The sequence below is a fragment of the Oryctolagus cuniculus genome, chromosome 8 (genome assembly GCF_051225735.1).
Source record: "Oryctolagus cuniculus isolate XC-2025 breed Fujian yellow rabbit chromosome 8, ASM5122573v1, whole genome shotgun sequence".
Taxonomy (NCBI): domain Eukaryota; kingdom Metazoa; phylum Chordata; class Mammalia; order Lagomorpha; family Leporidae; genus Oryctolagus; species Oryctolagus cuniculus.
This window is the reverse complement of record NC_142874.1, coordinates 56,019,601-56,043,418: the sequence shown is the minus strand read 5'-3', so window position 1 is coordinate 56,043,418 and position 23,818 is coordinate 56,019,601. Positions and strand designations below refer to the sequence as shown.

Genomic DNA, 23,818 nt, shown 5'->3' with positions numbered 1-23,818 from the left:
CAACAACAGGTTTCTTAAGAATTTCCTATGGGTAAGGCATTCTATTAAAGGCCTTCAAATTTCTGAGTTAATTTATTTTTCTACTGCCATTCAAGATAAGCAATCTTTCCAGAAGTATTTTAGTAATAAGTAAAACTGAGGCTTAAAGAAATTTAGTAATTAGCTCAGGATCACATAATTAAGAAACTGTTACACTAAATTTCAATCTCAGGTTTTTTACCTCCAGATCCTGAGCTATAATATAAACCACTATGCCAAAATGGTTCATCCCATAAAAACTCATCATGTTAAATAGGAACAGCATATTCAAGGTAACTGTTTCATTTTACCATCAATTTTCTGATGCTTGAGTCCAATCCTCAAAGTTTGGGTTTTTTGTTTTTTGGGGTTGTTTTGTTTTGTTTTGTTTTGTTTTGTTTTTGTCAGGCAGAGTTAGACAGTGAGAGAGAGAGAAAAGTCTTCCTTCCGCAGGCTCACCCCCCAAAATGGCTGATATGGCAGGCGCGCTGTGCCGATCCAAAGCCAGGAGCCAGGTGTTTCTTCCTGGTCTCCCATGCAGGTGCAGAAGCCCAAGCACTTGGGCCATCCTCCACTGCCTTCCCAGGCCACAGCAGAGAGCTGGACTGGAACAGGAGCAACCGGGACTAGAACCCAATGCCCATATAGGATGCTAGCGCCCCAGGCAGAGGATTAACCAAGTGAGCCATGGCACCGGCCCTGTTTTTTTTTTTTTTTTTTAAGATTGATTTATTTATTTGAAAAGCAGAATTACAGAGAAACAGAGGCAGAGAGAGAGAGAGAGAGAGAAAAAGAGAGAGAGATCTTCCATACACTGGTTCACTCCCTAAATGACCCAAATGGCCAGAACTGGGCCAATCCAAAGCCCAGAGCCTGGAGCTTCTTCCAGGTCTCCCACGTGGATGCAGGGGCCCAAGCATTTGGGCCATCCTCCACTGCTTTCCTAGACCATTAGCAGAGAGCTGGATCAGCAGTGGAGGAGCCAGGACTGGAACCGGCGCCCATATGGGATGCCAGCACTGCAGGCGGCTCCTTTACCTGCTATGTCACAGCACCAGCCCCAATCCTCCAAGTTTAAAACATAAATAAATTATAGACTATTCTGCTAGAGAAAAGCTTTTTATATCTCTTCTAATAAGATCAGTCAGTGAACAAATATTTTTTGAGCACAAACAACATGCCAGGAAGTGTGAAGGGACTGGAAATAAAACAGTGAATAAATAGTCCTTAGTCTCATGGAACTTCAAGTTCTATCATTACATTAAATAGCTATCATTAATACTGTGTTAAAAACTTGCAGGTATTACTGAAAGCATTTTTTATATATTGTCTCATTGAACATCATTTAGTCCTCCCAACACTGTATAACACTAGCACGGTTGCCGGATAAGAATGCTGAGGTGCAGAGGGAAAGTTCAGTGATTTGCCTCCGTGTGTCACGTGTGTACTGTGTGTCAGGGGCAAGATGAATCAAATACACCATTGCCTCGCCAAACTCAGAAATCTCCATTTACAGTATTCTTTGGCTTTTCAGAGATTTCACTGAAGAACAATTATACTCACATATTTGGTGGTTAAAATGGGAAATTCAAGATGAACCTAATTAAGCCTGGAACTATATTTAGGGCCCGGCGCTGTGGCTCAGCGGGTTAACGCCCTGGCCTGAAGCGCTGACAACCCATATGGGCACCAGTTCTAGTCACAGCTGATCCTCTTCTGATCCAGCTCTCTGCTGTGCCCTGGGAAAGCAGTGGAGGATGGCCCAAGTCCTTGGGCCCCTGAACCCATGTGGGAGACCTGGAAGAGGCTCCTGGCTCCTGGCTTTGGATCAGCATTGCTCCGGCTGTTGCAGCCAATTGGGGAGTGAACCAATGGATGGAAGACCTCTTCCCCCCACCCCCGCCTCTCCTTTCTGTGTAACTCTTTCAAATAATAAATAAATCTTTTTAAAAATAAGAACTATATTTACTTGGCACTCTATAATTTCTGTGTAATTTCTAATGATTGCCTAGAAAGTAACCACTCAGCTTGCTGTTGTCAAAAGTGCGTATTTTTCTTCATTGTTCTGTTGAAACACCTAAGTTGTACATGGCAAAAATTCTTTCATGAGTACACAATTCATTTATTTCTGACTACCTTCCCATTTCTGAGCAGTTAAAACTTAATCAAAAGTGTTCATACTGACTTTTTTAAAAACAGTGATTCAATGAACATTGCAAATTATGCTGTCCTTTCCCATCATGCTCAAGGGTTTGTTATTTGGAATCTTAGGGAAAGTTAGAGACATATTTGACCTTTATGTCACTCACATCACTTAGTGCATGTTCCTTTTTTTCACTTCCTAATAGCCAATACCATTGATAAAGAAATGAACAAGTTTCTAATTTTGAGACCATAAAGAAACCTCCTAGTTGAAAAATGCTACTAATAATCAAATCTTCAAAGAAAAATCTAATCATGAGCATCAATAGAGAGCTAAAACTGTAACACTGAGGGTGAGAGCTGTTAATAGAATAAAACTTATGAACACAAGATACACACCCAATGCATTAACATAGCTCCACAACAAGTGTGAGTTATATTTCAAAATATCCCTGAGGTAGGATAATCTCCAATTGAAAAAAAAATCATAAAATAATTGGACTTTCACTTTTAAAGTAGTTTTTTATACACAATCCACTTAATGTTTTACTTACAAGTTTTCTTGTTTTAAAATATTAGTCATCATATCTATTGCCTGAATGCAAACCAGGCATGAAATGTAACATCAGAGAGTTGTATTCTTTTCCTTAGTTTCCAACACAAATTTGGAACTATAACCAAAAAGAATACAAAGTGGAAAGTAGTACAACCATGCAAAAAGTCTAAAGAAACTTTATCTTCAATCACTTGCTTTTTTTTTTTGATATTTTTATCTATAATACTCACTTATACCCACAGCTGTAACCAGCTTGATCGCAAGTTCAGGAATTTCACATTGAATAAAAAATGGTTCCAGAATGTAGCGTCCAAATGCCAGGGATATCACAGCAGTCGCTGCAGGGCTAAAAAAAGTGTATATATATATATTTATATTTAGGTGAACTACAGGAAAATATAAACAATATTTTCATTTAATTTTTTCTACTTTGAGGCATTATTATTTATCATATGGAAAACATTAAACATAAAATCTGCAATTTTCAGAGCTTCATATTTGTTTATGCTGTCATAGACATTCCAAATGAAATATTGCCTATAATATTAGTGGCTAATTTTTAACTTCACATTTTCTTGGAAGCAAGGGTAGATACAATCAACTTTGCCTCTACTCTCCCAAATTTGACATTTTTCCACTTAAAAATCTGATTTATTACAGAAGATGCTGACAAAGCTGGGCCTTATTAAAAGTAATCTTGTTTCTCAATAAATCAATAATTAAGCTCCAGCCACAGTATGCATTTATTAACATGACAGATCTACTGAGCTAGGGCATGGTCAAGAAAATGAACACAAAACTTGATCCAAAAAATGAGTTTTGATAAGTGTCCTTTGAAAATACATGACTAAATACTTGACATAGTTTTATTCTTATTTTTCCTGTATAGACAGAAACTCAAAGCCAAGTGATTATTCTTAACTCCATAAAAATATTTTGATGCAAAGTATAATTTAAAACTAATAGTACTCTTGTAATTTTAGATAAATAAGTTCATGTACGTACCAACATAAGGAATACAATGTTCTAATGTAATTCTTCAAATATTTCTATGAGAATATCACATATTCTTATTTTAAATATATGTACATATGAATGCATATTCTTTATATACATGAGCAGGTCCATGTTATCATCTCAGTATTTATGACAAATTTCCCTTTTAGCTTTTCGTCTTTCTTATGTTATCTAACACCCATGCCTGGTCCCTGTATTATCAGAAATCCAACCACCATTATGTGTTTCTAATCTTGGCTTGCTGGTACTAGCCAGCATCATTCATTTCTTGATTTTCTTTTTTCCTCTTCTCTTCTCTCCAAACAAGACTATTTTTCCTGTTTTCCATCATTTTCATTCATAAAATATAAGCTGATTATGCCATCTTGGCACTTTCAAACGTACTCAGAATGTATAAAAGTCCTTTATACTGCATTCAAGCCTCCATCTGGTCTAAGTACTCCTTACCTCTTTAATCAGCTGCCTCCCACATAGAGGAGCTGCACCTTTTCTTCCCAAAGCCTTTTCAACTCATTGGCTATTTTTAATATCGCAGATATTGGTTCAATTTCCCTTCACCTGGGGAAGCATCTCCAGTTCTCTGGTAGGTCAGAGCTGCTGGAGTACACTCCCACTGCACCTTGTCCTCCCTTCCACAGTGTTCATCACAGCAATTTTATATACACTGACATGATTTCTTGATTGATCACTATTTCTCCCAACTAACCCCGAACTCCAGGGGTACAAGACTGTGTCCTTCCTAATCATGGTTTTACCCCCATTGGTTAGTATATAGTCTGTCATACAACAGAAACTGAATATATATTGAATATACAGTGAATAAGTGAATTGAATGACCCTCTTCCTTACTGCGCTTTGATGGATGATTTGTCTTTCTTTGAAATCTGCTTTACAGATTATTTCAGGAAAAACTGAGTCAATCTGAAAATATAATTTTACTGGGAAGTATTGCGCTGTCACGGGTGTTGGAAATAGAAGAGAAATGCTGAAGTACTTCAACATCTTGTCCTCCTTAAGCTATTTGTTATCTGCCTATTTGAAGGACCAAATCAGCAGCACAAGTCCATCATGACAAAAGGGTAAACAAACACATGTTTAAAGTTTTTAAAATATATCTAGGTAATACCTTCTGTGAACACACACACAAACCCAACACTGCACCATGAGGCAGTTGTCTTAGAATTAAGGCAACATCTGATCATCAGTTACTTGAGAGCAGGAATTGTGGCTCATTCCAATTTAGATATCTCTGTCTTGTCATTCATATTCAGTAGCACTTTATGAAATGAATAAATTAGTGAATGAGCACCATATCCATGCTACTGCAAATGGAATGATCATGCTAATAATAATAATAATAATACCAAGCAATTAGACAAATTTATGTAACTAATAGATGGAAGGAGATAAATTCAATACATCAGGCTCCAAAATGCAAGAGCCTGCTACCTGATGGGATGGCAATATACATAAGTAGTTCTCCCATCTGAAAATTGAACGTGTTGTATTCAATATATAACATTGAAATTTCACTTATCCAAAAATAATTTAATATCCAGGTCTAATACTTTTTTGTTACACTTTGTTAGACCTGGCCTTACATATTTGAAATACTTGCAATTTTAACAAAGAAACAGAATTCAGACACCTAACATATTAAGTAAGGATACAAGGTATGCGGCCAAAGTCAAATGAGAAGCAGAGATTATGTTTTTCAGAAATAAAGAGATAAAAGAAATTCTATAAACTAGAACAAGCATGAAATTAACTCTGGAAAAGACAGGATTAAAGTTGACCTTTGGGGAATATGTAAGAAATAATTCAAAACAAGTAGAAGTACATCCCAGGATGATGGATATTAGAAAAAGAACAAAATTCTCCTTTATCATTATTTCAATATAATAAGTTTTAAATAATGCAGAATTGTTCAAAATTAGAAGAGTCTTAACAATGAGTTGTATACTACTCTGAAGTTCTTTGATATATATAAAAAGGAGACATCTAACACCATAAAATTCATGATGAGTGTTAATGGATAAACTTAATAGTTCTGCATTTGCCACTTACCATAAATAACAGAATATAAGCTCATTAGAGTGTGCAGCTTTATAAAAGGAGTATTCAAAAGTTTCATGGAAAATATGCATTATGTTTTAATTCCATTTTTCCATGAACCTTGTGAATCTCCTTGGAGGTCTGATAAGTTTACCTATACCACTAGTTCTCCACTTATTTCTACTGAATTCTGTCACTTTGGATGGATGTAGTTAGCCTTTGGGCCATGTAACCCAGTACACTGCTCATATGATGTCATAAGTTCCCCCACGAAGTTGAAAGCAATTTGCTATTCAGCGTGACTTAGCACTATTTGTTGCCAAGACAATCAGGAAGAGGAACACATTCTTAAAACAATAACAAAAAAGATTTTCGCAACTGTAGCTCATTGATTTGCTTAAGGTGAGGAAGTGAGTCATTTATGGGATGTAAACTTAATGTTTTGTAAAGTGCAGGTCTTGGTGACACACCAAGTTGTTATTAGGCATAGAAATTTCTTAGTCACGAAATTGAATAGCTAAATGACCAAATGATATACCCTGTAATTCAAACAAAATCTCCAAGTCAGCATGCTGAACTTTGTCAGTCAGTCAAAAGGTACGATTTATCAAGGTGAACTTTGATGCTACATATCCTTGCAAGTAAGCATCTTTCCTAGAAATGTCATGGAAAATAATTCAAGATTAATAAAAAGCATTACCTTAAAAGTGTGGCATTTTTAGTGAACTGTTGCCAGTGACAAATATGTTTTAAAATGTTAATTCAGAAAGGTATTTATCACAGACTTTATATCCTAAAGTTTACATGTTTACAACACAGTCACAAGAGGTGCATATTTCTAATTAGTAAAAATAACCAAGGTGATTCAGAAGAATGACATACACATAGGTTTCTTTTTTCTTAATATTTTTCTATGTTCTTACCGTATTATGAGCAGTTCAACCCAGACTCGTACAAAAGCTAGCAATGGACCAAAGACTTCCAGAATATAAGTGTAATGGCCACCAGATTTCTTTATACTTGTTCCCAGTTCAGCATAGGACAAGGCTCCTGTGAAATATTTATAATAAAAAGGTACAAATTTAATATATTATCAAGCCACCCAGCAGAAGAATCACTCAAGCAATGTTTATGTTGCCTGAGTTGTAACTATTTCCTTGGGGTGAATGGCGTCCTTATTTCAAGACAAATAACCGCCATGTACTTGCTGAAACCTACCAAGTTCCTCTTCCAAATTCCTCTCTTGGAGCTCTAGTTCACTGTATTTGAACAATATAATTTTACTTAAAATGGTAAGGACAAACTTCTAAAATAGTACCATAGGTTTCAGAATTTTGAGTTGAGCAAGGGAAAACTAGAAGGTGGATACCCATCATAGTGACTTGTTTCGTGAAGAACAGAACTTCATACCAAAATAAATAATTGTCCCAACCTGACCTTATTATATTGAGAATCCTTTAACAAATGATACTTCCATAGCAAGTGAAAATAAGTAAATTTTTGGCTGCTCTCCAGGAAAATATGGATCCTATGACCTGCGAGACTCCATTTCATTTGTAGGATATATATTCTGTGATTGAAATGAATTTTGATTCCATTTTTTGTTGCTAGAAAAGGTTATTTGGATGTTTGTGAAGTATATATTCTGGGTGGTTGAAAGAACATACTTTTAAAATTAAAAAGGGATGTTACAGTTTATATTTAAGAACACTAGGTAAAATTACTTATAAACAGAAATGTTAACATTTAGGAATGCAAGTCACATGGAATTGGGCATGAAATATAACCTCTCAGAACCTCAGTTTCATCTCCTATGAGATGGACCTCAATTTTCACTTCACAGGGGAGTTGTATGCATATATGTGACAGCAGGAGATACAGCTATATCTATATATCTATTAACTTGAGCAATTATGAGAAAATGAAAAATAATATTATTTGAAAAGTTTTATCTATACTGCTAAACACTCAAATGTAACATACAACTTTTGCCCAAGTTTCATCAGAAACAAAAGATGGAAAAATGCTACTAATCAGTTATGCTTTTGGTACAGCTATTCAACAAAAGTAAATTTTGAAGATGCAGTGAAATCTTAGTAGCACTTTATCCCTGAACATAGCACTATGCAAGAATCACCTGGAAATAATTTTTAAGTAGCAAACAAATGTTCTCTCTCTTACTCTTTCCCTTCTTCTCTCTCTTTGCCTCTCTGTAACTCTGCCCTTCAAATAACTAAATAAATCTTAAAAGGGGGGGGGGGGGTGGCCAGTGCTGTGGCATAGCAGGTAAAGCCAATGCCTGTAGTGGCCTCATCCCATATGGGCATGGTTCAAGTCCCAGCTGCTCCACTTCTGATCCAGCTCTCTTCTATGGCCTGGAAAAATAGTGGAAGATGGCCTGAGTCTTTTGGGTGGTCTGGGGAATGAATCAGTGGATGGAAGATTTCTCTTTTTCTCTAACTCTGCCTTTCAAATAAATAAATAAGTAGATAAATAAATCTTTAAAAAGAAAAAGAAAACAAATGAGGGGCAGACACTGTTGTATAGCAGGTAAGGCCACAGCCTGTATTAGCGGCATCCCATATGGGTGCCGGTTCAAGTCCTGACTGCTCCACTTCCAATCCAGCTCCTTGCTAATGATCTTGGAAAGCAGCAGAAGTCTGCCCAAGTCCTTGGGCTCCTGCACTCATGCAGAAGATCGGGAAGAATCTCTTGTCTCCTGGCTTTGGATAGGCCCAGCTCTGGCCATTGTGGCCATTTGGAGAATGAGCCAGCAGATAGAAGATCTGTCTCTCTCTGTCTCTGCCTCTCTGTAACTCTACCTTCCAAATAAATAAATAAATTTTAAAAAGAAAAACAAGTTGTCTTTAAAAAATAAATAAAGAAAAGAAAATAAATAAAAGACAGACTGTAAGACCACACTACACGCCTACTCTCCAATAGAGTTAAGCTCCCATAGGAGGGACCAAGAATCTCTCATACAAAATGTTATTGGAAAAACTCTTAAGTACCTCAGAATTTATTGTCACAAAATCAATGCCTACACCTATGTATGCTTTGCTGTAACTCCAGGATGGTTGCTCTAGATTTGAATTGAGTTCTAGGGGAATAGGATTTTCATTTAAAGATTTCAAGCTCTATAATCACTTTGCATAGATGAAAAACAAAGTTGAAAACAGGATGTAAAAATCTATCTATTGACCCTGGCTTTTAAAAAGTGCAAAGCAAAAGCTTGCACTTAGCCTAGTAGTTATGATGCCAACACCTCATATCAGAGTATCTGGTTTAATTTCCAACCCCAGCTCTAACTCTAGCTTCCTGGTAAAGCAGACCCTAGAAAGCAATGGTGATAGCTCAAGTAATTGAGCTTGTGCCAGCCAAGTGGGAGACTTGGGTCGCATTCCTGGTTACAGGCTTCAGTGTTGGCCCAGACCTGGTCATTCCAGGCATCTGGGCATTTAGGGACTGAACCAGTGGTTAGGATCAGTTTCTCTCTCTCTCTCTCTCTTCCTCCTCCCACTCCCCCTCCAAATAATTTTTTTTTTATTTGTAAACCAAATACAGACACTCCTCCACTTATGATGGGGTTATCTCCTGATAAATCCAGTGTAAGTTGAAAATGACATATATGAACTTTGCATTTAATGCCCCTAACATGCTGAACATGACAGCTTAGCCTAGTTCATCTTAAATATGCTCAGAATACTCACAATAGCCTACAGTTGGGCAAAGTCATCTAACACAAAATCTGTTTTATAATAAAGTATTGAACAGTGTGGATGATTTATTGGATAAGTTATTATTATTATTATACACCACTGTGAAATCATAAATCAAACGATCTTGAGTTAGGGACTGTTTGTACACAGATTCTTTACTTTTAGTCCCAGAAAAAAATGTTTTCCTTACATTTGCTTTGCTTCCTGTTAGGGAGGTGCTCCTGTCAAAAGGCTCCTAGTACTTTAAGTGACAAAGTCAATGCAAATACAGAGAAGTAGATTAATACAAGAGCACACTCCCTCCCTGCAATTAGTAATCAAAAAATACCAACTCACATGTGACTTTGGCTTGTTTTCTCTGAGTTACTGCTCTAAATGACATACTAATGCATTACCATGTTGTCATAGTGCCAAGTCAACATCACTTTTACCAGTTGAATACTCAGAGTAGCCTAGTTTGTTACATCTCAATAAGTTTTTGTATGTGCAAGAATGGAATCACATTATGAAAAATGCATATACAAAAGTATGCAAAGTCCAGGAAACTGGCTGTGGTTTTTCTGATCAAATATTGATTTATTCTGAACAGCCCAAGTACTGCAAGAAGATTCAAGGCTGAGGGTGCACAGAGTCTTTATGAAGATAAACAATTAGGTTTCTCTTTATTTATAACTGTATATGAAGAACTATTTTAATATTAATCACAGCCAAGGGTTCTGTCAGTTTGCCATAATCAGACTACTTCAAGGTATTCTATAAGGATGGAGAGTAACACTTGGAAAACAATGACACACAATATTACTGAATATTTTATAAAACACAAACTCTTCACATAAATAATGCTACAAACTCTTTCTGAAAACCTAAAAATATTTTTGACACTGACTTTGTTTTAACAGATTTTACTTAAAATACTTTCCTCCTAAAAATATAAGCCTGCCGATGACTGCCCAAAGCAATGGATTAAAATATCACAAGATTCAAATAGAAAGACTGAATGTATGGGTACCTATTGGACTAAGAGTTAGTACTTGGTCCTAGAATTAGGAAAAGATCAATAACTTCAAAGCGTAGTAACTTTCAAAATCAAAACAATCTATTTCAGAGATGAGCAAATAATCTTAGGCATTCACTGCATAGCATAAATCAAGTTAATTTTTGATAACTGCAGTTTTTGTAACATTTCCAACTAACTCAGGTAACTTTCTAGCAATCTGCCAATGATATGAAGCATCATTTATTACTTCTGTATCATTAACTCATAAATCAATAGGAGAGACATGAATCTTGAAAAAAAAATCATACTTCTTTGACCACTTCTCTTTAAATTAACTCAGTGAACAGGTAGACAAATTACTTGATTTCCTGGAAACTAAGTGAAACACAGAGGAAGAGAACAGACCCAGCCAGGCACAACAAGCTAACAGCCAAGGAAGTTTTAAAACTTGCATTGCAGAAGGTGAGAAGTGTTAAGGAGAGATAAAGGTTGAAAAATATTTGAAGTATGTTCAGGACATTGCCACATTCCCACGGATGAGAGAGACTGAGTTAAGGGTCTGCATGCATCTTTCCATGTCACTGACTTTTGAAAGAATATCAGGAATTGACAAGCAGATGAACTTAGAAGGAAGAGACTGCTGCCCATTTGTTTTGCTAATCAGAAGTCAGTGAGACTCAAGCTGAATGCTCAGTTCTGGGTCTGAATAGGCCACTCTGGGTTTTGCCTCACAGGTGTCTCATTCAGTGTGCCAGCTGCCTGAATGCCCCCACCAGAGATAACTAAGCACAACAGCCAGGAGAGAAAGCATGCATGCATTTTCCTAGGTCATCAAAGTTTGCCTATGCGCACATCACCACGGGGAAAGTCAGAAAATAGTCTGTCTGAGTCAGGAAAAGACAGCATAGCCTGTAGGAAGCAATTTGGGGCAACTTAGGATCAGAACAACAGTGAGCATTCTGTTGCAGCATTTCACATACCTCAACAAAAATCAAATAATGAGGAACAGGCTTTGCCATTCCTTCACTCCTCAAAGTTAGCAGATTGCAAACTTCCCAGCCACACCTCCCAGGAAAGAAGTCGTACTCACCGAACAGGGACAGGACTCCGCAGAGCGTCCAGACAACCAGAGACATGCCCACGGTGCCGGTGTTGCGCAGCACACCCTTGGGGGAGATGAAGATTCCTGCGCCGATGATGGTGCCAATGATAATGGAGATTCCCCTCAGTAAGGTGATTTTCTTCTTGAGCACCACTTTCTCCTGCCCAGGGGGCTCCTTGCCACCCATGGAAGGCAGCCTCCCGTTCACGTTTCCCTGCAGGTAACTCCTTTTGGAGATGGTGGACACAACAGGTTTTCTGACCATAGTAGTGATACCAGGGCAAAAAGACAACACAGGAAAAGAAAACCAAAACTTTCAACTTCAGTGTCTCTTGGTGTGACTGATCTCCTCCTCTTTGCGTTCAGATTGTCTCTCTCAACGCTATTACGAACACAGGTAGAAACTCAGAGGTGTATTTTATCCTTCCCAGCTATCTAATTACTACTCAGAAACACCTGTGTGTTCATGGTGCCCTCAGTTCTCCACCTCCTCGCACTACCACTGTTGCTGCAGCGGCTGCTGCCCTATCATTACAAACCAGCTCAGCTTCCTCGTGGGCTTGTATTTAAGCTCTTGCCTGTCACACCAACTTACTCCGGCTACATGATGATGCAAATTCTCCAGGTTTGCATCAGCCACATGAGAAGGCTCCAGCATTACTCAGCTTTTTTTTTTTTTTTAACAGTAGCAGCATGTTGCTCAACTGACATAAGCCTTTCAGAGAACAAAGCACGCACTTAAAAGGCAGCTGCACCAATCCCAAAGTAGTAAATTCAGAACAGACCTTCAGAGAGATTGAAAGCAACTCCTAGTGAGGGGCAAAAGCTCTTCACGCCGAAACAAAATGAAAAATGAAACAGGAAATGATCTCTTCATTGTAAGGGAGTTTCTTTTTTTCCTAAACTCACAAGTAAAAATATTTAACAGGCAACTTTTTTGGTGACAGAATGCACTGCAGAGCTAGACTATTTGCAACAAGCATTTTTAGATTTCATTATTTGTATCATACTTATTTTCACTTTTTCCCGTTTGAGATTCCTAGCAACACAGTTAAATCTAATATTTACAAAGCTAAAACGATCTTCACTCTTACTTGCTGCAACACACCTAACAACTATGAGTCTGACTCACATTAAAGATAAAATTATTTCTTATGACTCATGGTCAATCAGTATTTAAAATCACACTCAAATGAGTGTGGCAAATTTAAAAATCACAGTGACTCTGGAAAATAGATATACTAGGTGATTTCCTGGACTAAGTGGAAGAAATTTATTTCCTATTTGCACCTTATTCCATCAAATTATCAAAAAATTCTAATTTCAAATTTAAGCAATGATTGCAATGACATAGAATCAGATACATAGCAAAAACCTGAAAATGAACTCATAGAATAGTTGTAGAAAGGCAATTATACATTAGATTTATTCTGAATTACATGAACTATTATTATAAATGCTTTTACATTTCCAATGCATTACAAATGGAACCTGAGATTAAAATGCTTACTTTGAAAAAATCAAAAGGCACAACATTTTTAAGCCCTTCCAACTTTCTTGCCCAGGCATCTGAAAACCAAGTACAAAAGGAAAAGAACTCTAGATATCATTTTTGGCGATGGTTGTATGTGGTTGCAGGTTCAGTGAGAAGGGGATGGGAGCTCCCACTGTGGCATAGCGGGTAAGGCTGCCACCTGCAGTGCCAGCATCCCATATGGGTGCCAGTTCCAGTTCCGGCCGCTCCACTTCTGATCCAGCTCTCTGCTATGGCCTGGGAAAGCAGTAGAAGATGGCCCAAGTCCTTGGGCCCCTGCATCATTGTGGGAAACCTGGAAGAAGCTTCGGCTGTTGCAGCCATTTGCAGAGTGAACCAGAAGATAGAAGACCTCTCTCTCTTGGCCACGCCATGGCTCACTAGACTAATCCTCCGACTGCGGCATAGGCATCCCAGGTTCTAGTCCCAGTCGGGGCACCGGTTCTGTCCCGGTTGCTCCTCTTCCATTCCAGCTCTCTGCTGTGGCCCGGGAGTGCAGTGGAGGATGGCCCAAGTGCTTGGGCCCTGCACCCGCATGGGAGACCAGGAGAAGCACCTGGCCCCGGCCTTTGGATTAGCGCGGTGCGCCGGCCACAGCAGCCATTGCGGGGTGAACCAATGGAAAAAGGAAGACCTTTCTCTCTATCTCTCTCTCTCACTGTCTGCTCTGCCTATAAAAATAAATAAAATAAAATAAATAAAAAGAAGACCTCTCTCTCCCTCTCTGCCTTTCTCTCTGTGTTTAATTCAGACTTTCAAATAAATAAATAAATCTTTAAAAAAAATGCCATGTTAGAATCACCCTGAAGCTACATTTACACACACCATTAAATATGCTCCTGAACACTAAATTCTGCTCCTGAAGCAGTAAACAAAAACCTGTGAGAGGTGGGCCTGGGCCAGGGTAGGTGTGGGTGGAAAGGGGGCCCAGGATGATACAAGAAAGACACAGCCAACAGCTGTTAGGGAAGTAGCATAGAGAAGGCCAGAACCATTTTCTGTTATGTTGGCACCTGGAAAATTACACCACATCAATGCCTCACCACCCAAATAACTGAGGCTACAACATTTCCTTTTCAAATTATCTACCCAAATTCTTCCTAGTTGAGAGGGGTGCTTGGCACAGTGGTGGAGAGGCTGCTCAGAGTGCAGGGGTTCTAATGTTGGCTCTGCTTCTAATTCCAGCTTCCTATTACTGTGTACCTTGGGAGGCAGCAAGTGATGGTCCAAGTACTTGGGTCTCTGACACCCAAGTAGGAGACTTAGATTGGTTTCTGGGCTATCGGATCCTGCCCGGTCCAGCCCTGACTTTTGAGAATATTTGGGAAGTAAACCAGCAGATAGAAGACCTTATTTTCTTTTTACTTGACAGGTAGAGTTAGAAAGTGAAAGAGAGAGACAGAGAGAAAGGTCTTCCCTCCGTTGGTTCACTCCCCAAATGGCTGCTACAGCCGTTGCTGCACCGATCCAAAGCCAAGAGCCAGGTGCTTCCTCCTGGTCTCCCATGCAGGTGCAGGGGCCCAAGCACCTGGACCATCCTCCACTGCCCTCCTGGGCAACAGCAGAGAGCTGGACTGGAAGAGGAGCAGCCGGGACTAGAACCCGGTGCCCATATGGGATGCTGGTGCCCCAGGCAGAGGATTAACCAAGTGGGCCACGGCGCTGGCCCTTTTTTAATTTTTTTTTAATTTATTTTTTATAGAAGACCTTAAACATCTCTCTCTCTCTCTCTCTCTCTCTCCATTTCAAATACGTAAGTAAAAATTAAAATAAAAGAGTGACTTTAAAAAAAATCTATATAAAATTGTTTCCAACATACCAAGTCAGAGTTTCTATGAAGCCCAAATAAATATTTTTTGTCAGATGTTATGTCTTTCAGAAAATAAAAATAGGAAGTTTTCCCCATTCAATCTTGTTGAAACTCCTAAAAAATGAAGTAAGACAAAGATTTTCCTCCTAATTCTCTTTTTAATGCACATGAGGGGGAGAGGAGAGGCGTTTGTTTCACAGAAAGGGAAGTCATTCTTTCTGAAGAAAAATGAGGCCTGTAGAACCCTAGAAAACTCATGAGCTTTCTCTCCCCAACACAGTACTAGGCTTCAATTTTAAATTTTCTTATAAATGACTAAACTACTAAGCTGAAATTAAAACTCCCTCAGACAAGAAGTTAGATAGAGGATACACAGTGGATGAGAATTATGTCTTTGCAAAACTGATGAGAAGAGGGGAATCGGTGGGGAGTAGTGTGGTTGTCTTCTTGGAACTGCACCTATGGAATGCAAAAAATCTGGGTTCTTGATATTAGTAAGAACTTTTAAAAACATAAAAAAATTGGAAAACTGAAAAAAAGAAAAACACAAGTAATGAAGTGAATAAAGACACATTTAAAAAGAAAGATAAATAAAAGAGGGTAAATGTTCTTTCCATGTCAAGTGACATTTTCACCCCTTGCTGAATTAAAGAATATATAGATTTTGGGGGAAATTGCTAATGTTATATTATGGTCAAAAGAACTGTACTAAAAAGAGTCGCACTCAATTTCTGCAAAGCCACATGTAGCGACCAAGAAAGCAGGACGTTTTGCTTAACCACCCAGAAAGTTTGCAGAAAATCCAGTTACAAAGAAAATGTTGTATTACCTTTAAAGTTACCAAGCCCTTATAATCACTAGTTCTTAACTTGTAAACTAAAATTTGGATGGCCTTCAAAACTATGTTGATCATAAAAATGAGTTCAAAGTAAATGAATTTGTACTTTTCCTCCTACTTTAGTTCTTATTTGAAGAATTCCTTTCGGCCGGCGCCGCGGCTCACTAGGCTAATCCTCCGCCTAGCGGCGCCGGCACACCGGGTTCTAGTCCCGGTCGGGGCACCAGATTCTGTCCCGGTTGCCCCTCTTCCAGGCCAGCCCTCTGCTGTGGCCAGGGAGTGCAGTGGAGGATGGCCCAGGTGCTTGGGCCCTGCACCCCATGGGAGACCAGGAAAAGCACCTGGCTCCTGGCTCCTGCCATCGGATCAGCGCGGTGCGCCGGCCGCAGCGCGCCGGCCGCGGCGGCCATTGGAGGGTGAACCAACGGCAAAGGAAGACCTTTCTCTCTGTCTCTCTCTCTCACTGTCCACTCTGCCTGTCAAAAAATAAAAAAAAAAAAAGAGCAAAAAAAAAAAAAAAAAAAAAAGAATTCCTTTCAAATCGAGGCCATTTTAATGTCATTCACAAATATTTATTTAGTGCATACTATATACCAGGAATAGTCCCAGCTCCCTAAAAACAACTAATAGAAGATAGGGATGTGATACACTGTGATGGCTACCATTTTCTGGTAACAATTTTTGTCCTATGATTAAAAATACGGGTATAAGCTTGGCCAGGCCAAAAATAATCATTCTGGCTGCAGGCTATCAGAATGTGACCCAAGGTGCAATATTTCTAAACAGGATTAACATACTCTTTTCTCATCTGTTGGAAACTATAAAGATGTTACCTCAGGTTCTGGTGTTGCAGCACAGTGAGTGAAGGCAACACCTGGGACACTGGCATCCCATATGGGTTCCAGCTCATGTCTGGCTCCACTCCCAATACAGCTACCTGCTAATGCACCTGGGAAACCAGTGCATGATGGCCCAAATGCTTGCTGCCCTGCACCCATGTGGGAGGTCCAGATGAATTTTCTGGCTCTTGGCTTCAGCCCAGCCCTGGCAGTTGCTGCCATTTTGGGGAGTGAACCAGAGGATGAAAGATCTCTTTCTTCCTCTCCCTCTCTCTTTGTATGTATGTGTGTGTGTGTGTGTATCTCCCTCTCCGTTTGCAAATCTGCCTTTAAAATACATGAAATAAATCTCAAAAAAAATAAATAGGATACCACCAGAACTACTGGTAGCCATGTCCCCTGCCACGTTGCAAAAATCTTCATGGAATAAAAATTATGCAGAAATAGTAACTATTTAGATAATTATAGTATCATCAGGTCCTATGTTAGTTCTTAAGAGACTCAAAATGGCTCTGAATCTTTTTAAGATTTATTTATTTATTTGAAAGTCAGACTTACAGAGAGGCAGAGGCAGAGGCAGAGAGAGAGAGAGGTCATCCATCCGCTGGTTCGCTCCCCAATTGGCTGCAACAGCTGGAGCTGCGCCAATCCAAAGCCAGGAGCCAGGAGCTTCTTCCAGGTCTCCCACACTGGGGCAGGGGCCCAAGGACTTGGGCTGTCTTCCACTGCTTTCCTGGCTATAGCAGAGAGCCAGATCAAAGTGAAGTAGCTAGGACTCGAACTAGGGCCCATATGGGATGCTGGCAACTGCAGGCAGCTGCTTTGCTCGCTATGTTACAGCACCAGCCCCAAGATTTTTTTTTTTTTAATTGCATAAGCTACCTGGTTTCCTTCTAGGTAAGCCATCCCATGCTACACAAAACTCATTTGTATGTGAGTGGTAGAGCTAAATGGGAACGGTATATCATTGAAGCTTCTATTTAACCAATATGAAAGCCATTGACCACATGTAGTTATCAGTACTTGAAATGGAGCTAAATTTTCAATTCTCTGAAATTACTTCTCCAAGAAAGGGATTATGTCACAAAATTTTGCTTGGCATTATCTATAAAGCAACAGGAGATAGTTTTGTTTTATTTTCTGTTTTGAGTCAAAGATAGCCCTTTCTTAGAGAAGTTATTTCAGAGAATGAAAGAAAAAGAGGAAAAACTGCCCAACTCATTTTTGTGAGTCTAGTGCAGAAGTTGGCAAACATTTCTTGTAAAAGGCCAGGTTGTAAATATTTTAGAATTTATGGCCATACCTGGTCTCTGCCCAGTGTTTTTCCTGTGTTTGTATTACAGTCATTTAAAAATGTAAAAAGAATTCTTAGCTCCAGTATACTTTGCCAATTCTTGTCTGGTAATATGTTGATTGCAATTATGATAAGGTAATACAAAGTCACGGCAATGGCTCACAGCTGAGGTTTTCATAAATAAAGTTTTATTAGAACACATTGTCTGGCCTCTCACACACCACAAAAGCAGACTTGGGTTAGTGGCAAAAAAAACTACGTAGTCCACAAAGTGGAAAATATTAGCTGTCTTTCTCTTTCCAGAAAATGTTTGCTGGCCTTGGCTTAAGAGAACACACAGGAACAGAACACACAGCTCTGCTAGCATTCTCACTGCTTGTTCTTTCTATAAGCAGCAGCTCCCAGCCTTTAGGCATTTGAAATCACTATTCCTTCTGCTTAAAATCCTGTTAACCTCTACATGCCACATTCCTTCACCTCTTGTCCTAACTGCTATTAATTACCACAACAATTACCTTAAGGGGTATCTGCTAAATTTCTCTCTCCTTCGTAAGATTATAAAATCTCTAATCTTGGATTGCATTTCTAGTTCAGTATTCCAAATTACATGGCCCATTATTTATTGCAGAATATTAATTATTAAGTATATTTAAAAACTATTATCTTCCACCAATAGAAACAACACTGTTAGATAGCCTGGTTGGGAAAGTGAAAGAAGTGAATTGAAGGGGCTGAAGCTGTGGTGCAGTGGGTTGATTCCTCCACCTGCAGTGCTGGTATCCCATACAGGTGCCGGTTCTAGTCCTGGCTGCTTATCTTCCAATCCAGCTCTCTGCTATAGCCTGGGAGGGCAGTGGAAGATGGCCCAAGTGCTTGGGCCCCTGCACCTGTGTGGGTGACCCAGAAAAGCTCCTGGCTTAGGATCAGCACAGCTCCAGCCGTTGTGGCCATTTGGTGAGTGAACCAGCAGATGGAAGGCCTTTCTCTCTGTCCCTCCCTCTCACCATCTGTAATGCTACCTCTCAAATAAAAATAAAATCTTAAAATAAAAAAATAAAGAAGTGCATTGGAGTCAGCAAGAGAGTTGTCACCATCTTTTATAATAGAAAGTTGATATATAAAATATAACATAAGAACTAAGAATCAATATAGGCTTATTATTTAGAGATATAGAGGCCAAAAAGGGGGGAAAAAATCAGATGAAGAGGAAGAATGTGTCGTATCTAGGGAGAAAGGCAAGGGAGTCCTGCCTGAATAGAAAGGGTTTTTGTTTTTGTTTTTTTTGTTTTTTTGTTTTTTTTTTTTGACAGGCAGAGTGGACAGTGAGAGACAGAGACAGAGAGAAAGGTCTTCCTTTGCCGTTGGTTCAACCTCCAATGGCCGCCGCGGCCGGCACACTGCGGCCGGCGCACCATGCTGATCCGAAGGCAGGAGCCAGGTGCTTCTCCTGGTCTCCCATGGGATGCAGGGCCCAAGCACTTGGGCCATCCTCCACTGCACTCCCTGGCCACAGCAGAGAGCTGGCCTGGAAGAGGGGCAACCGGGACTAGAACCCGGTGTGCCGGCACCGCAAGGCGGAGGACCAGCCCAGTGAGCCGCGACGCCGGCCAGAAAGGGGTATTTTTTAAATGGACACTTGTTCATGTGTTAAATCTTGTAGGATAACTTGATTTTTCAAACTATTTTCTTGTTCTTTGCTAAAAAACAAAACTAAAAATTAAACAAGCTATTCATATATTTGAGATAAAATAATGAAAAATTAAAAACCATCACTGGCATTAGACACAGAAGTTAAGACTCAGGGTGTCTGCACCCCATATTGGAATGTGTGGGTTCAAGTCCCTGCTCTACTCCCAATTCCATCTTCCTGAGAATGTGCACCCTGGGTGACAACAGATGACAGCTCAAGGACTTGGATCCCTACTACCTACACAGATGATCCTGATGGAGTTCTGGACCCCTGGCTTCAGCCCTGCAAATCCCTAGCTGTTGCAGGAATTCAGACTTACAGTGGATGGGAGATGTGTGTGTGTGTGTGTGTGTGTGTGTGTATCTCCCTTTCAAAAAATAAGACAGATAAAAACTAACTAAAAGCAGACATGTTTCTTTTATTTGAAGGTAGGAAGTGCTAAGGTTGGAATATAGTTTAAATGTGTCCCCTCAACATTTCAGGTATTGGAGGCCTGGTCCCTAGGGTGGTGATTTGGAAACTTCCCGAGGTGGTGCCTAGTGGTGGGTCCTCAGGTCATGGTGTGTGGCTGTTGGGAAGTAATACTGGTCTCCTGGAATAAGTTCTCAGCGGAATCAGTTTTTATAACAGGCAAAGTGTGACCCCTGAGTCCCTCTCTGCTTTCTGGCTCACCGGGTGATATTCCTCTCACTAGTTTTCACTCTCTATCATGGAGGCCTCACCAGAGCTGTTTAGACTTTCAGCCTCCAAAATTTTGAGCTGAATAAACCTCTTTATAAAGTTAGGCTTGTGTTTTATTATAGTAGAGCAAAGCTGGGTAGGTGAGGCATTAACTCATTTAGATTATGTCAACCCATGTGTATTAATAGCTTGCAAAAAAGGAAGGAGGGAAAAAAGGAAAGAGGAAGAGAGAGCAAAAAAAGCAAGCAAGAGAAAAGGAGGGAAGAAGAAAACCAGTAAGGGAAAGAAAGAAAAAGATGTGCAACTCCTAAACCAGAAGAAACTAAAAAACAAAAACCAAAAATGGACAAACCTCATTTATTCTAAATTACAATCAGGAAAAGGGGGGAGTCAAGTGAGGAAAAAATAAATACAAATGGATAAAATACATTGCAATACATCAACACTATCAATAAATTTAAATTGATTAAAATCACCAGTTAAATTAATTTTCTTCGGTTTATAAAAAATTAACATCCCATTAAGATATATTTATTAAAAATATAAAATTAAGGCATAAAATTATTATGGCTGAAGAGTCACACAGATAGAGCACATACATGCACCTGAGAAAATAGTCACAATAAATGTAAAACAAATCCAATGGAATAACAAATTAATACATAATTATTGTTGAAAAATTCAACAACTGCTCTTAGTATTTAATAAATCAATAAGAAAAAAAAGCGTGAATTGCAACCAATTGTTGATGTTCTATCTACATTTCATGCTATTACTTGTCCTGTTTCTGGGTACCCATTTCCTACCTCGTGATTTTGTTCTGGAAGGGCATACCTGTCACTCTGCTCAGAGGACTGCCCTTGAATTAAGGAATGGACCCACTTTTCTCCCAGAGGGAGTGCCTGCAAGTTTTCTACCCTTATGGGTGTTGGCCACTGAGTCCCTGATCCAAGGATGTGAAAGTCCAACATGCAAAGTTGAGACAAATTCTAAGGTCTAATTGATCCCAAGCTCTTCCTGCAGCTTCAGGCTAGAACTTTACCTGTCATTGCACCTTTATCTTCCTTCTTCTCACACTGTGTTCTGAACTCCCTGACCAGTATTCATATATGCACTAATCACTTGCTTATAATTGCTCATCTTGTGCTGGAGAACCTGTCTAAAAACAGCTGATACTAGAAGTAGCCCGACATGCAGACTTTCTAAAAGGGATCTAAAGTCTACTCACTCGCCTGTCAAAAAGCACCAAGGCACCAACCTCCATTAGTAGGCAGAGTTTGAGAGCTCCTGTCAAGCTACTGTATCACAATTACTAAGACTTTCACCCCAAGTGAACTTGTATACAACACAGTTGGAAGAGATGCACTGACTTGTACAGTCTCTGGAATTAGGAGCACCAGAAACATCAAGAATAAGACAAGGCAGTCCATTGTCGCCACTGTCATTTAACATTATCTGTTAACTAACTATCTTCTGTAATTAGACAACAACAACAAAGAACTTAAGCATGAGAAATGTAAAAAGGGAACAAAGCTCTCATTTTATGATTAATTACCTAAAAAATTTTAACAACAAAATTTGTACTACTGTGATTTAAACTATTTGTTAGGTAATAATTCAAAATAAGTATGAAAAATCAGATTTTTATTTATGCATAAACAAGTTAAATAAAATAATGAAGGACATTATGACATTTACAATAGCAACACAGATTTTAACACTTAACAATAAAATTATAAAATAAAATAAAATTATAAAAGGCATGTTTGATCAAATAGAAAAGTATGTCAGGCACTTGGATAAGAATACTCATACCATGAGCTGCCAATTTCCTAAGTTAATTAATTTATGTTCAAACTTAAGTAATGAACTTATTTGAGATAGGGACAGAGACAAGTAGATAGAGCATGCTCCCATTCACTAGAATCACTCTCCAAATTGCCTGCAATGGCTGAGGCTGGATCTGGGAACAGGGAACACAAACCAGGTCTCCCGTGTGGGAAGCAGGAATCCAATTGCTAAGTCATCACTGCTACCTCCCATAGTCTACATTAGCAGGAACCTGGAGTTAGGAGCTGAGGCTAGGGATAGACCTTGGGCACACTGATGTGGGATGTGCTTGTCTTAATCATAGACTATTATGTATATTCCCTCATTTATACATAGAACATAATACAAATAAAAATGCCAAGAGAAATTTTTGTTTCCTTGTGTCTTTTTTATATATGTGTTTCTATACCCTTGAAAGCGAGAGACAGAGAGAGAGAAAGAGAGAGAGAGAGAGAGAGAATCTTTCATCCACTAGTTCACTCCCCCAAATGCCCACAACAGCTGGCACTGGGCAAGGTCAAAGCTAGGAGCCTGGAAATCCATTTTGGTCTCTCCTACATTAGTAGCAGTGGCCCAAGTAATTGAGCCACCATCTACTGCCTTCCAGGATGCATTAGCAAGAAACTGGATCCAAAGCAGAATAACCAGCACCCAAACCGGCACTCTACTATGGGATTAGGGTGTCCTAAGAGGGCTGAGGCCACTATGACACATCACTCACCTTAGAAGTATTCTTTTTAACCAGGAAAAGAAATTCTGCAGTTATACACAAATGTTTTTTAAATCTGAAAATCCAAGCTTTGAGAGAATACTAGGCTATCAATGTATCAGGAACTAAAACTTTATGGTGTAGGTTCATTAAGAACAAAATAATAGAACAGAATACAAAGCCTACTATTTGACCCAAGTAAATTCAGGATTTTATCAAATGATAAAAGTGTTATCTCAAAGTAAAGGAATAATATGGATGATCTAATAATGATATGAAGAAACCTATATAAACTTTTAGAAAACCATAAGGTTGGATCACTTTTATAATCCCTACAATAGGGACAAAATTGTGATATATATACAGATAGGAATATAAAAATGAAATCATTAAAATCCTATATTAAAATATAGCAGAATTCCCTTAGAATCTAGTTTGAAGAAAGTTTATCTAACTGCAGAAGCCATAACAAATTGTAATAAGATAATTAAACAATTAACAAACTCAAGAAATAAAATGAGAATGACATACTTAATATTGCAGCTAAAGTTTTAGTCTCTAAATATAAGAATTTCAAACAAATCAATAGAAAGCAGACAAACAACTCAACAAAAATTAAGAGTAAGGGATATTAATAAATCCTTCCCAATATAAAGAAAGACAAATACCTATTATACATAAAATGCTCAACCTTACTTATATTTAGATCAATGCAATTGCATAGATCAAGGATATGCTCAATCATGAAGGTTCATGGTCAAGAAAAGAGGTTTTCTTGAAGCAGCATCTTCAGACAGCATAATCTGAGCAAAAAAAAAAAAAAAGTACTGGGGGGAGGGCTGGCACTGTGGCATAGCAGGAAAAGCCACCACCTGCGGTGCCAGCATCCCATATGGGTGCTGTTAGAGTCCCAGCTGCTCCACTTCAGATCCAGCTCTCCGTTATGGCCTGAGAAAGCAGTGGAATATGGCCCAAGTGCTTGGGCCC

At 39.0% G+C, this 23,818-nt stretch overlaps 1 protein-coding gene across 4 annotated transcripts in view; it reads right to left on the bottom strand.

Annotated features, from left to right (window-relative positions):
* SLC7A11 (solute carrier family 7 member 11) overlaps positions 1-23,818 on the bottom strand; it is a 105,532-nt gene that overhangs the window by 73,368 nt on the left and 8,346 nt on the right. The window contains exons 2-4 of one of the 4 annotated variants that reach the window (XM_089302476.1): positions 11,595-11,863; positions 6,712-6,838; positions 2,947-3,062 (exon numbers count right to left, since the gene is read on the bottom strand). In XM_089302476.1, the coding sequence (XP_089158602.1) occupies positions 2,947-3,062; positions 6,712-6,838; positions 11,595-11,793 (442 nt within the window). In that variant the 5' untranslated portion in view covers positions 11,794-11,863. Of the gene's footprint in view, positions 1-2,946; positions 3,063-6,711; positions 6,839-11,594; positions 12,238-23,818 lie in introns of those variants that run through there. The other 3 variants (XM_089302478.1, XM_089302477.1, XM_008267436.5) reach the window with 3 other exon arrangements.